Source organism: Mercenaria mercenaria, chromosome 3, assembly GCF_021730395.1.
Source record: "Mercenaria mercenaria strain notata chromosome 3, MADL_Memer_1, whole genome shotgun sequence".
Taxonomy (NCBI): Eukaryota; Metazoa; Mollusca; class Bivalvia; order Venerida; family Veneridae; genus Mercenaria; species Mercenaria mercenaria.
The window spans coordinates 34,359,177-34,375,005 of record NC_069363.1 but is presented as its reverse complement, the minus strand read 5'-3'; the positions used below and the strand labels follow the sequence as shown (position 1 = coordinate 34,375,005).

The window sequence follows — 15,829 nt, the reverse complement described above, 5'->3', positions numbered from 1 at the left end:
TAAAAAAATCTCTAAATAACAGTCTGTGAAAATGTCTAGACAAAGTAATATCACGTCATCATCTGCCAAACAACACCATGTAAGAGAAGTATAAAACCACACTTCTGCTACCAGGTAATATAATATACTGCTTTTAAATGGAAACTGACAATAAACCAAGGGGGAAAATGTATAAGAAAACCCTCAAACCTGAATGAAATAATCAGAAATTGTAGGGTTGAAATTCTGGTGTTAAACAACACCTCCAGGTACACACCTCAATTATAAGTATTTCCATATGTGAACAGATATAATAATACTGCTAATACATGTTTCAAGGAGAACTATTCTTTTTTTTTATGTTGACATATTTTTGTAGGTACATTTGTACAAAGATAAAAGCCACCCCTACAGTCTTGTAAGTACAGTGAAATATTGTCTGCTAGAATATTGTGGCTCAAACACATTGCCTCACTCGAGCAGTCCCTACAGTCCCTGACTTTTGACATTTACTTTTTTTTATCTCTTGAAATCTTGGATAACTCAAGCATTTTGCTAACCCTTACCCTGCTAAATTTCTATAAGTTGTCAAACTTTCAATTTGGACAGTACCACTAACTGTAAAAAGGAGTGTTTACCAAAACAATACAGACTGAATGGCGAACAGTGCAGATCTTGATCAGACTGCACGGTCGCAAAGGCAGAAACAATCGCGTCTAGCATGACAAGGACTACCGGTAATCACCTTTCAACCTGAGCAGTGTTTTAACTATCAGGAAATTTTAATTCTACTGTCTGGAAATGACAAATTACTGTGCTCAGACCAATGAAACCTGATGTCAATCTAACATTGTACCAGATAGTGGATCCTGCAGATTCTGAACTTAAGAAAATATATAATACAGATTGTCACACATAAAAGAAGTCACGTATCTCTTATATAAATTTACATGTGTATCATACCGGTATATATATTTCTGATATCTAAGGGCAAAGACCATCTTAAAAAATGTTTGGCAAAGTCTTGTTATTTTCTTCTTGTTGTACATAAATTGTTGTTGTTTGTCTGTTTCAATGGTAAACAACTTTTTTTAAAGAAAATATGTATCACTGTACGTATTTGGGATTTATTCTAGACTACTGATAGATGAGAGAATTGGAAGAAACAGGAGACATTTTTTGTTTTTGTTTACAAGTTACTAAATGTCATTTCACAACACAACATCACTCTGCAATATAGTTCTTTTCAACATGGTGACTCAAGAAATTGCAAACATTTATACATAATACCTGTCATTTTACTGCATGACTATGATATCTGCTCAGAGCATTAGTCAGATGACCATACAGTATCAGAAAGTAAGGTGAACTTATTATATACCTTTCCAGAACAGACCAGAAGTCTTTACTGTAAAATCAATTATGCTGGAATGAAGCCTGGTGATTTCACCCACCTGTGGCTGCTTTTATGAACATACCAGTGACCAAGTTTCATAGAAAACATTAACCTTTATCCTGCTAAATTTTTAAAATGGACTGTTCCATCATTCAATTTGGGCAACACAATTTAGTATTCAAAAGGGTGTTCACTCAAAATTTACTGACTGAAGAGCGAACAGTGCAGACCAGTGAAAAACTGAACAGTGTCTGCTATGGTTGCACAGGCAAAACTACTTGCCACCAGCAGGCTAACTTGGCTCAATACAATCTTGGAATTCACAAAAAATGTAGTCTCCCCAATCTCTGCCCCAGGTGAATGAAAGATCACACAATATTATATCAGCATGTTTATCATGAATTGAACTGGACTTTGAGGCATTACAATAACAAACTGTGTAATTGGGGCATGCATTTTAACTGATACCATTAATCATTGGACCTAACATCTTAATCACGATATTAAGCTAAATTCAAAATAATTAACTTTTGCAACTCGACTTTATCAGAAAGGTTTATCTGAGGTTTGTATACATGGCTATAGACCTATGGTCTGATGGTAACTTAACAACCTTTCCAACTAAGGATTTCTCCTTGTGGGCCCCCGCCCACCTGAGATCATAATTATAACACCTAAATACGTAAAAGCACTCTTCACAGAAAAGTTACACAAGTAGAAAAACTGAACTGGCCTGCCAGCCATGTTACCAGATTCTTAGCTTATGAAACTAAGTTTGTAGACCAGTCTCAGAATGCAATCTTATCATTGGTCAATTTCAAACTGAGCTCAGGATCACCCAATCACAAGGCAGAATTTTGAGAATGGTTCTCCAAACTTAGTTTTATAAAATTATTGGACTCATACCTCTTATCCTTGTAAGAATACAGTATCATACATACAGACATCTGTTAATACCTTGTTTAGCAGTTCTGTGCAGTAAGATGTTAAGTTAATAGATTTGTCTGTAAACTGATGAGCTATGCAAAATGTTACTACAGACATTGTCTATATTTTACACAATCAATACATACCAGTTGTAAAACACTGTCTATCGCTCGGTTGTACTTCTCACATAGACTTTTCATACTGTCGTAACTGAAATCATGCATGTATTGTATGTTTATACATTGTTTTACAACAATCAATATTCAATTATTGTTTTAACTCAACTTCAAAGAAAGTTATTCTCAGTTGTAAAGGGATAAGCACTACATTATGATAATTTCATCCTTATTATTTAAGGGGCAAAAATATGTTAAACCATAAATCATGACTACTGATTTTCGTTGCTAGTGTAAAGTTTTGATATTACTACAGCTAAATTCCTTTCTACTTTACATAAAAATTTTAATGGAGTGCATAGTCTATATGGGTGATCTGAAATCACTTTTTTATTATACTATGAAAGCACTTTATAAATTTCGAAAATATTGACCCCATTCTGCAGGTGTTCCTTTGAAGCAACTGATTTATCTACATACTACTTTTGTAGTAACAAAATACACTATTAACCGTGACATTGTCAAGTCAGTGCAATATGCCATGATGACATACCAGTTCAAAAAGGAAGAAAAAAATAAATTTTATTTATCTGCTGACCTTGAGAACTGATCAAATGAACAGATAAAGCACACACAATGACAAAAACTGACAACATATTTGTTTACTACAGGTATAAACAGACAAAACCAAGGAAGTATATTATACAACTGAATTGACAATGCATTTCAAAGAAATCATTAAACAGTTCATTATATACACTGAAAAATGTTTGCCCTAAATAAACATACCTATCCTGGAATACTTTATACATGTAGATCTATTGTAGAAAAGATTATATGAAACTGAAAGTTCTTCTCTACATGGATCTGAGAATAAACCTATTTCCATGTATGCCAATATATTTTGTTTGATATAAGTACTAAACTTAATATTATCAAACAAACTCTTCATGTTGACAAAATCAAAAGACTGAACTTTTGAATGACTATATGAAAGACATTTATGACCTAAATTATTAGACTAACTAGATGCCCACCATCTTGTTGAGCCCGCCAGCTGTCAAAGGGACTAACATTTATTAATATAAAAGGATTAACTATTTGGCGGCTACAGAACTGATTGCAACAAACCTTTCTGCCAAGTTATTTAAGAACATCTCAATCCATGACTAAGTTACAGCCCAGACAAGAGAAACTGTATCAACTTTTGACCTTTGACCCCTAAGTGTGACCTTGACCTTTCAACTACTTGTGCCTGACACACCGTTTCATTAAGACAAACAATACGGTAATTGTGCCAAATTATTTAAGAAACCCTCAATCCATGGCTGAGTTACAGCCCGGACAAGGAAACTGCACCAAGTTTCAACCTTTGACCTCTAAGTATGACCTTGAACTTTGAGGTAAGGGTCTGGGAGTTGCACGTGACACTCTGTAAAACGAGAGCCTTACAGGTGCATAATAGAACTATTGTCCTACCAGTGTGTTTTTATGATATTTTCTAAGTCCAAAAGGGGCCATAATTCTTGCAAAAAGCAGGATGGAGTTATGTTTCTTGCTGTACAGAGTCAGCTTTTGATGGTGAACAAGTGTTGCATGTTTTAAAGCAATAGATTTGACAGTTTAGGAGAAAAGCTGACATAAACATAAAACTTAACCATTAGTGGAAATCTGATATTTTCTAAGTCCAAAAGGGGCCATAATTCTTGCAAAAAGCAATGTAGAGTTACAGTACTTGCTGTGCAGAGTCAGCTTTTAATATCATAACTGCTCCAAGTTTTAAAGCAAGGAGTTAAGGAGAAAAGTTGACCTAAATGCAAAACTTAACCAAGAAATCTGATATTTTCAAAGTCCAAAAGGGGCCATAATTGCTGCAAAATGCAGGATGGAATTATGTTTCTTGTTGTGCAGAGTCAGATATTGATGGTGAACAAGTGTTGCAAGTTTTAAAGCAATCGCTTTAATAGTTCAGGAGAAAAGCTGACCTAAACATAAAACTTAAACAGGCAACGCCAACGCTGATCAAGTGATGACAATAATTCATTTTTTACAAAAAATCAGATGAGCTAAAAAGACTGCTTTATGCATGGTAAAATTACAGCCCAGACAAGCTCTAAATGGACCTCTGATTCCCCCAAGTGTGACCTTGACCTTTGAGATAGGGACCCAAGATTTGCTCATGACACTCAGTCTCATAGAGGTGAACATTTATGCCAAAGTAAACAAGCAGCTGCGTTCAATAAACGCTTGATGCCCCCAGTGGCATCCTTGTCGATAGATTTTGCACCTAAGTCCAAAACGAGGTCAAGGTCAAACTGAGGTCAGGTGATGTTTGAAGATGAGGAATGGTCACAGGTTACATCTGTATTAGTATCAATTCATTCTTGTAAGGGGTATTGATGCTAGATGGAACGATCCCATTTGGTTAACCAAGAGATGGCCCATATAAAGTAACCTAAGTCCAAAATGAGGTCAAGGTCAAACTGAGGTCAGGTGATGTCTGAAGATGAGGAATGGTCACAGGTTACATCTGCATTAGTATCAAGTCATTCTAGTAAGGGGTATTGATGCTAGACGAAACGGTCCCATTTCATTAACCAAGAGATGGCCCATATAAAGCAACCTAAATTCAAAATGAGGTCAAGGTCAAACTGAGGTCAGGTGATGTCCGAAGATGAGGAATGGTCACAGGTTATATCTGCATTTGAATCAAGTCATTCTAGTAAGGGATCAAGCAACCTAAATTCAAAATGAGGTTAAGGTCAAACTGAGGTCAGGTGATGTCTGTAGATGAGGAATGGTCACAGGTTATATCTGCATTAGAATCAAGTCATTCTAGTAAGGGGTATTGATCTAGGTGAAACGGTTCCATTTGGTTAACCTCGTACGGACGGACGAACGGACAGGACAATCACTATATGCCTCCTGCATCAGTAGATGCAGGGGGCATAAAAAGATTGCTCCATACTTATCAAAGTTATGGCCTGAACCCCTAACTGTGCCCTTCACCTTTGAGATAGGAACCTGAGGTTTGCACATGACACTCAGTCTCACTGAGTTAAACATTCATGCCAAATATAAACAAGATTCCTCAATGCATGTCAAAGTTATGGGCCGGACAAGATCTGACATGACCTTTGTACTCAAACTGTGACCTTGACCTTCAAGATAGGAACCTGGGGTTTGCGCATGACACTCCGTCTCACTGAGGTTAACATTCATGTCAAATATACGTCAAAGTTATGGTCCGGACAAACAAATCCAGACGCACGCATGCACTGACTCAAATACACCGACAGCAATTTGGACAACTATGTCTTCGCTTCCGCAAGTGGGCTTGACAAAAAGCATATCATATTTAATGGGCTCCTATTTACAGGTAGCCAGACCTGATTTCCATTTCTATGTTCCCCTTTGAAGAAGGAGGGATATATTGTTTTGCAGATGTTGGTCGGTTCGTCGGTCGGTCAGTAGAACAATCTGTTTCCGGATGATAACTGAACAACGCTTGGGCCTAGGATCATGAAAGTTGATAAGGAGATTTGTCATAACCAGCAGATGATCACTATTGGTTTTGAGATCAGTAGGTCAAAGGTCAAGGTCCGATGACCCAGAACAGTTAAACGGTTTCCGTATGATAACTCAAGAATAATTATGCCTAGGATCATGAAAATTAACAGGAAGGTTGGTCATGGCCAGCAGATGACCCCTATTGATTTTGAGGTCAATAGGTCAATGGTCAAGGTCACAGTAACATGGAACAGTTAAACGAATTCTGAATGATAACTCAAGAATGCTTTGGTCTAGGATCATGAAAGTTGACAGGGAGGTTGGTCATGACCAGCAGATGATCCCTATTGATTTCAAGGTCAGTAGGTCAAAGGTCAAGGTCACAGTGACCCAGTACAGTTAAATGGTTTCCGGATGATAAATCAAGAAAACTTAAGCCTAGGATCATGAAAATTGAAAGGAAGGTTGGTCATCACCAGCAGATGACCCCTATTGATTTTGAGGTCAATATGTCTAAGGTCAAGGTCACAGTGACACGGAACATTTAAACGGTTTCCGGACGACAACTCGAGAATGCTTTGGTCTAGGATCATGAAAGTTGACAGAGAGGTTGGTCATGACCAGGAGATGACCCCTGTTGATTTTAAGGTCAGTAGGTCAAAGGTCAAGGTCACAGTGACCCAGTACAGTTAAATTGGTTTCCGGATGATAAATAAGAAAACTTAAGCCTAGGATCATGAAAATTGGGAAGGAAGGTTGGTCATCACCAGCAGATGACCCTTATTGATTTTGAGGTCAATATGTCTAAGGTCAAGGTCACAGTGACCGGAACATTTAAACGGTTTCCGGACGACAACTCGAGAATGCTTTGGTCTAGGATCATGAAAGTTGACAGAGAGGTTGGTCATGACCAGGAGATGACCCCTGTTGATTTTAAGGTCAGTAGGTCATTGGTCAAGGTCAAAGTGACCCTGAACAGTTAAAACTGTTTCTGGATGGTAACTAAAGAACACTTGGGCCTAGGATCATGAAAGTTGGTTTGGAGGTTGGTCATCACCAGCAGATGACCCTTATTGATTTTGAGATCGGTAGGCCAAAGGTCAAGGTCACAGTGACCTGAAACAGTTAAACCATTTCCGGACGATAACTTGAAAATGCTTGGGCCTAGGATCACGAAACTAAATAGGGAGACTGATCATGACCAGCAGATGACCTCTGTTTATTTTAAGGTCAAAAGTCAAGGTCATGTTTACCCAGAACAGTAGAACTTTTGTGTACAGCGACTAAATAATTTCTGTTCCTTGTGCAATTACTGAATGCATCAAGGGGGGCATTTCGTGTTCTATGAGCTCTTGTTTCCTTAGACATGTAGGCACCAGAAAGAAATTGAAAATTTATTTACAGTAAAATATCAGCTAGGACTTTGATAATATTGACAGATCCTAGTGATAATCATTAGGAGACTTAGACATACACCTTCAAACAGATTAATACTCCTTAAAATATATTTTAAAATGAGATTAGGACTGGAGGAACACAGTTACGTTATGTATTTTCTATGAATAAACTCAAAATCTTATACATTTTTATTAGTTCCCAGACTCTATTAAGACAAAGCTATAACCTGTTTTGGTGAAAACTGAAATAATTAAATACCTGGTTGTATCATAGTTTTTCAGAATGTTTCTATTCAAGGCCTGCTCCAATTCTGGTATCTCTGCACTCACCAATCTGATAAAGTATAAAAACAGAACATTTACAAATAACACTGATATAATAGATTGTGAAGTATAAATAATTTTGCTAATTATGCACTTCAAAATGGCAAGTCTTGGACCTCAGAGACCACAATGCCATAATACTTGAAATTTCTGTCATACACCCACAATTTCCCACACTAGTTCAGTACGTATTACTTGTCATTAGGAAATATTTCTTTTTCATGCTGATTAATTTTTGTTTTTCTGGGTTTAATATCACACCAACACAACTGAGGTCTTATGGTGAGTGTTACTGCTTTTTATGGTAGAGAAAGGCCAAGCAATATTTTATCACTGTTAGACACCCGAGTAGAACCAACGACATTCCATAAGCCAGTGGATGGTTTCCTAACATTACAAATTCTACACTCTTAAACAAGGCTTCGAACCTATGGATGTGGAGGGCAAAAGCTTAATTCAAAATCAGCCCCCTAACCAATCGGCAACAGTGGATTCAAGCCATACCTCAAAACTGATTAATATAATGTGGTGTACAAAAGATTGAGGAAAAATTGTGGTGAGAATATGACTGTATCTTTGTGGGGGCAGACGGTCAAGGATGGAACAATCACAGTCAACCTACAAAATAAATACTGTCCAAAATAAACAACAATTTTGAGGGCAAGACAACTCATGTAAAACTATGACTTCTTATCATCAAATAGTTTATCAATGATTATCAGAAACAATTACTGCATGAATCATTAGCATGATAGTGTACATCATACACTCATTCTCATGTGAGTACTACAAACAGAATTTTTCCTTATGATAGTAACTGTTGCATATCTTATCAATATGATAGTAATGGGACTAAATTGTATAATAAAAAAACAAAACCTTTCTGCATGTGCACAATATTGATGATACATATCTAACATTTAGTTCATTGACTTACTGCATTCCAACATTTTGACCTTGGCTTAAGTAAGTAAACCCTTTTTGAATATTGTGTTACCTCATGACCATAACCTTGAAGATAGGATACCAAATTCTGAGCAGCAATCTGATAAGAACTTGAGCAAATAGAGCTGTCATAAGGCAGTAACACTGGACTACTCAAAAGCCTTGTCCATAAAACGTTAAATGAATGTATACAGAAAGACAAAAATTGAATGTGTGTGGACTTCCCACCAGTAGTTACCAAGATACCAGCTAACTTACTACAAAAAGATAATCAAAGATTTCCAAGTAGAAAAAGAAGCATTAATTCGTAAAAATGGAAAATAGAGTTATGGAACCTGTGCATGTCAGATTATCACAGTGAATAAGAGCGTGAAGTTTCAATCAATTTACATCATTGGTAAGTTACATACAAAAACTTATCCAAAACTTGCTAACCGAAAAGGGGACACTGAAGGAAAACTGAACATGCAATCGTACATGCATAGGCAGAAAGTTGACTTGTGCTGGCGCCGGCCTACTATACATTTGACTAGTTTAGATCACATACAATCATGCCCACTCCATAGTTTTATTGGAGGTGTAAAAACCCAGATCTATGCCCCTTTGAGCATTATTTCAGGCAGACAACCACCAACCTTCTATAAGCCATCTGGATGGCTGCATCATATGACAACTGGATCTAAAAACGACTCAAAGCTTGTGACCCCAACTGCTAGGCCAAGGAGACAAAATTAACAAAACACATGCATACATGCAAAAACTGTTCATATTTTTCATCTAAATCTCTTTACTGAATAAGGCTTTACCCTGTAATTGGCAAAGATTGCAACCCTAAATTAGTGCAGTCAGTGCGAAAACATGATAATAAAGACTAAAGAACCTTTTGACATGAAAATCAATAAAGTCTGAGACTTCAGTATAAGCAACAAGTTTTACATTATTTATTGGTTCTAAATCAGGTCAGTTAATTATAACAAAAGAAATTATTTCCACAGAAATAACAGGCTAATTGTTGGCATAAACATTGCCATCTATTAAATGATTTTTTTACAAGGTCTAAAGCTCTTTTGTTGTAGATTTTGCAGCCAATATGTCTGTTTCGTTATGTCAACTTAAGATCAAGTCAGTAAGTGGGTGAACTGGTTTTGATCTCAGGCCTTGAGATTGAGGGGAAGTCATTCAATTCCTGGCTACTTGTAAGTTATGTCTGTAGTACCTATTCAGGAAACAATGGTACCTAAAAATGTACACAATTCTGCAATGCTGGACAAGCATCATTTCCGTATATAACAAATTATGCATCTACCAAAAATCATTAAACTGAGAAATTTTGAAAACATTTGAAACTAGCCTTGAAAATGATAACAGATTCTCTCTACATAGTTTTATTTAAATCAATCTGATAGTCCTCTCCGAGTCGGAGTGCTCTAGCGACTAACATGCCCTTATTTTCATGTAAAAACAGTAAATGACCTAGTAAGGCCTAATCTCAGTGTAAATCAAGGGGTTAAATTAGAGCCAGGAGATTGTAATTACATATTAATAAAGAAGGCGCTTGCTACATTCTGGCACTAACACCTCAAATTATTTACTTTCACTAACTTGACCAATCTGACTGAAGTACAATCTTCTAAACGAAGATCTGAGAACGACCCATTCACATACGTCTTCTGTATATTTTGGATTTCCAGCATTGCTATTTTTATTTTAACCAATGAGACGACTTGTTAGAATGTCAAAGAGTAAGAAAAATGTGCAGTTATTCCAGGGCTCGAACTCGGGACCCCTCGATTACTAAGCAAGTGACCTACCGACTGAGCTAACCGGCTGTCTGACATATTCCAACATAAGAATTGTAAATATCAAAAGACTAGGCTACAGGTAATTTGCTAAATTTTGTAAGTTAAGCTCTGATTGGCTAGCGAAAGGGTCGTCAGAACGAGGCTATGAATAGGTCGTTCTCAGATCCTATGCGTAGCGTAATAGGAGATGTACTTTAGTCAGATTGTAACTTGACTAAATACAATGTAGATCTAGTATTTTTTCAGGTCAACAACCCCAGCTGTACACATGAGGTTTACTGACCTAATGGCCATTTACCTTATGCATTAGCTTGAAAAATATCTCCATGCTCACTGTATATTGATTGAACATACTGTGATTTTTCCCCAATAAATTGCTACAGATCACTAACAGAACCTCTTGACAGGATAATATAACTGGCCATCTATGCTGTGGGACATGTGACACACTAAATAACAAGAGCACCGCCTTGCGGGTGCTGACGCTCATCTGATTTTTTTTTGTATAATAGAAATATTGTCCTACCCATGATTTTCTAAGTCTAAAAAGGGCCATCATTCTTGCAAAAAGCAGGATAGAGTTATGTTTCTTGATGTACAGTGTCCACTTATGATTGTGAAAAACTGTTGCAAGTTTTAAAGCAATAGCTTTGATTGTTTATGAGAAAAGTTGCCTTAAACATAATACTCAACCAAGAAAATGATTTTCTAAGTCCAAAAGGGGCAATAATTATTGCAAAAAGCAGGATGGAGTTATGTTGCTTGCTGTACAGGATCAGCTTATGATGGTGAACAAGTGTTGCAAGTTTCAAAGCAATAGCTTTGATAGTTTAGGATAAAAGCTGACCTAAACATAAAACTAACCAAGAAAACTGATTTTCTAAGTCCAAAAGGGGCAATAATTCTTGCAAAAAGCAAGATGGAGTTATGTTTCTTGATGTACAGGGTCTGCTTATGATGGTGAACAAGTATTCCAAGTTTCAAAGCAATAGCTTTGATAGTTTAGGAGAAAAGTTGACCTAAACATAAAACTTAACCAAGAAATCTGATATTTTCTAAGTACAAAAGGGGCCATAAATCTTGCAAAAAGCAAGATGGAGTTATGTTTCTTGCTATACAGGGTCAGCTTATGATGGTGAACAAGTCTTCCAAGTTTCAAAGCAATAGCTTTGATAGTTTAGGAGAAAAGCTGACCTAAACATAAAACTTAACCAGGCAACGCCGACGCAGACGCAGACGCCGACGCCGACGCCGACAACCGCTCAAGTGATGACAATAACTCATCATTTTTTTTCAAAAAATCAGATGAGCTAAAAATGCCATTTTAATAATAACAGATAGAAGGTATCCTTGAGTTGGACTGGAAATAAAAAAAAGAATTAATTAATATAGAGGGACAACAGGCCTGAACACCAGATAGGTTTTAACTGTATTTATTTATAGATCTACTAGTTTCGGTTCTCCATGAACCTTCATCAGGGTCACTGGAAATAAAAAAGTATGACAGGTTTCCAAGGAAGAAAAAACACTCTTATATGCACCGGTAACCCAGATAGGTACCATACTACTTCTTGTCTGAACAGTAAACAGACTGATCTTGCCAAGACCTGCATCCGTATGCCAACAAATCAAGTAGAAAATTAATTTTTTTAAAAATGTTGCATTTAATAATAACTGCAAATTTCTCCCCTACCCTCCCATCAACTTTGAGAACTCTCCAACAGCAGTAAAAGTATACAGTATTTTTTGTTTAATCCTTGTGTTGTTTAAAAGTACTTAAAATGGATAAATTTATCCATACTTCATACTGTAAAAGCACATATTTTTGCTGGGTCAAAATTTCGCAAATTTGAAATTTTGAGAATGTTCGCATGCTTTCATATTCGAGAAATTGTAAAAGTAGTATTTGAATTATATTAATGGTGAATATTTATGTGAGGATTAATTTTCATGTGATGTAGGGCCTCGCGAATATAACGAAAATAAAACCCTTGCGAAAATTTCTGCTTTTACAGTAACTATCATGTATACTATTAAGAAAATACCAAGTTATGACTTCGTATTTATAAACTTGTGTTGCACATAATATTATGGTATCAAGTCCCTTTAAATACCAGATGCACTGATATCATCCTTAAAGTATGCATATATCTACATATACGTTCCCTGAAAACACCTTTTTCATGTTGCTGAAGTAATAAAAAACACTTCCTGGCCTGTACCTCAAACATCAAAGGATTTTTCAATGTATAAAGATTCCCCACATCATAAAGGTGAACATGTTTTTGCAGAACCAGATGTTAAATAACAGAATTCAGTACAGCAGGTTTATCATAAAAAAACAAAAACTTGCAGTATATATCAGACAACCAGTGGCTAAATATAGATTTTGTAGACAAGAAGCAACCATCCATTATATAGGTCAGTAATGTAAATTATCTAGGTCAATGTTCAATAAGATGGGAGTACTATGAAGGGAATGAAACAGATGTCAAGCACCAAACATGAAGAAAACATCTTTAAAATAGTAGTAGTATGAGTATTGAAAAACCAGGAACACAAATAAATGGTTTATTTATAGAGTGTTTACGTGCACACTGCGGTGTTGCAATACTACAACTGTGGGAGAGGCTGTCGTGACGCAATCACTGATTCAGTGAAATGCCAGGATCAAAATAAGGGGGAATTTCTATAATTTAAGTGGGTTTAGATATCTAAACTATTAAATAATGAGTAATGAAATACGAAATACGACAGAAAAAAAATTAAAGTGGTTGAAAATGATATTTCCTCATGAATGGGTAATAAAGAGGGTCTTCTTGTAAATATTAAAGACTGAAATATAGAATAATTGAGAATATATAATTCAAAATATTATTATTATTGAATCCCTATTAAAAAGAATCATTTTAACTTCAAGTAAGGGACCACTTTTTATGTTAGAAAGATAAACTCTAGATAATCAAAAAGTCATTTAAATATCAGTCATATAATATCATTTCCAATATGAAGATTTATTATATTAATTCAACAATATTCCGTACGAAAACTATTTAGGCTGACACTAGAACAGTAAATTATATTAATGAAAGTTGTATAAATATTTGATATTCAACATGTCTTCAATTCCACTAAACCCTTTTCAGTTAGGTCTTTTATTTTTATTATTCAATAGTTTATTATATTACACCAACAATGACCATCAAACAAAATTGTTTGTGCAAAAAAATAATATTATATCACTTTACAACCTCAGTGGCGCTGTCAAAATTGTCTGAAAAATAATGAAAGAGCAGACGTTGCTCTAGCTGTCAAGTATATACCTGACAAAATCCTTAAAAACAAAACAAAAGCTGTAGGGTAGCTTTCTGTCTGACAATTTGTATGTTTTGTTGAGTTTTGAGTGTCATTATTGCATTGTTTATAATGTTGCTGCCACATTCTTTTTCAAGAACATTGCTCATAAATTTAATTTTCATAACTTTTCTCCAATTCTATATGTTATCTCATACATTTGTTGTGGGTCTGAACATTTGAGTAACAAAGTAGGAAGTATTTCTGACAGTTGATTTTTGATTCCATTCTTTTTCATGACCTCCCTTTAACCCTTACCATGCTGGACAAGATTGCTTCTGCCTTTGCGACCAGTGTAGATCATTGCACATCCATGCAGACTGATCATGATCTGCACTGTTCGTCTTTTTGGTAAGCACCCCTTTTATAACAGTTAATGGTACTGTCAAAATTGGAAGATGGACAAGTTCATTATAGAAATTTAGCTGGGTAAGGGCTAAATGACAACAGCATAAGTTCAAAGTAGGGCATTTATAACTAAGTAACTATTTTGACAGTCTCTCATTAGTGTTTAACATAAAATTAAAAGTACTATGGAACTTGAACACAGTTTTTCAACAGTGTTTCTGTTATTGTAATTTGTATGCTGCTGTCTCTTAACCTAAACCTTAACCCTGCTAAATTTCTAAAACGGACTTGTCCATCTTTCAATTTGGGCAATACTATTTATTATGCAAAGGGGAGCTCACTCAACATTTATTGACCGAATAGCAAACAGTGCAGACAATGTAGCCTGCACAGATGTGCAGGCTGATCTTGGTCTGCACTGATTGCTAAGGCAGAATCATTTGCCGCCTGCTGGCTGAAGGTTAAAATACATGCATGTTAAACAAACAGGTGGTGTGTCTTGATCAATAGTGAAGAAACTCTTTAAAACATCAAGCAAATTAATGTAAATGTACAAGATTTGTGTTGTGTGCAGGTAATAGCTTTTCAATGATATAAACTTGCAGACTACAAAAATATATAGTAAAATATGTATTTGATCTTGTTTTTAGGTATCTAATTATAAGCCTCTCTACAATTAACATTTCCTGTAGACAGCCACAAACAGGTTTCTGAGATCCAGAAACTGGACCTCTAGACTGCGGGTCTAATTTAATGGTCCAGTGCTGAACCTCTAGCCTTTGCCCTCACTTAATATAGTATTATTTAAGGAAGTAGCTAGAGGTACGGTAACCGGACCTCTAGACCCGAAGCCTAGAGGTCTGGTAATCAATATACTTGTTCTGTTCCGTACTGTTTTACCAATGCATAATTTAATTATGGTAATTTTTGGGGAAAAGATATAATTTGTTGCCATAAAGTTGCTATTATTAGATATTTCTTTTGTAAATATTTTTGTAAACAGCTCTCACTCGGGCTGGGTTGGAGACATACTGAATATGAAATTTTATAATTATTTGGCGATTTCTGTAATTAAGTTACTGCAAAGAAGTATAAAATACATTATTTGTATAGCTCTTTGGTTACTGTTACTTACTTCAGCAGTAAAACGAATTCAACATTTCACGAACACAATTCAAGTTTAAAATACTAAAGAAAAACAGAAGTTTACTATTTAATCCTTCAATTCCGAGAAAAACAAAACTGATAAAAAATTATATAACTACGCACAATAAAAAATAATTCATTAAAGTTCGCGATCTTGTTTTTCTCGTGATAAAAGGATTAATCTTTTTGTTTCTGGTCACCTGAAATTTATTTAAAACAATGAAAAAAAACTGAAACCATCACCAGGTTTTGATTGATAAATGAATGTTTCCTATCTTCAAAAACCATTTTCAGTATTCATACTGATTACCCGACCTCTAGACAGCCCGCAGACAGCCCTACACCGCTGGACTTCTAGTGTCCAGTAACTGGACCTCTAGACTGCAGGCCACTACATTTGTCAATTTTTACATTTGTTAAATCATAATATATTTTACCCCACTTGAGACCCCAAATACAGGAACATGGCGATCAGCACTTTTCAGAAGAAAGGAAATTTTACTTAGTTCAAATAATAATACAAATAAATAAGTTAACTTACTTAATGGTGTCAATTATTTCTTGGGCTCCTTCCTTATCATCCTG

The 15,829-nt window shown here is 35.6% G+C and overlaps 1 protein-coding gene across 7 annotated transcripts in view; it reads right to left on the bottom strand.

Moving 5' to 3' along the window:
- The window catches only part of LOC123525118 (serine-rich adhesin for platelets-like), a 50,976-nt gene that overhangs the window by 34,841 nt on the left and 306 nt on the right, over positions 1-15,829 (bottom strand). For all 7 annotated transcript variants that reach the window (XM_053538157.1, XM_053538159.1, XM_053538156.1 and 4 more), the window contains exons 2-4: positions 15,786-15,826; positions 7,585-7,659; positions 2,449-2,512 (exon numbers count right to left, since the gene is read on the bottom strand). In XM_053538157.1, the coding sequence (XP_053394132.1) occupies positions 2,449-2,512; positions 7,585-7,659; positions 15,786-15,826 (180 nt within the window). The remainder of the gene's footprint in view (positions 1-2,448; positions 2,513-7,584; positions 7,660-15,785; positions 15,827-15,829) is intronic.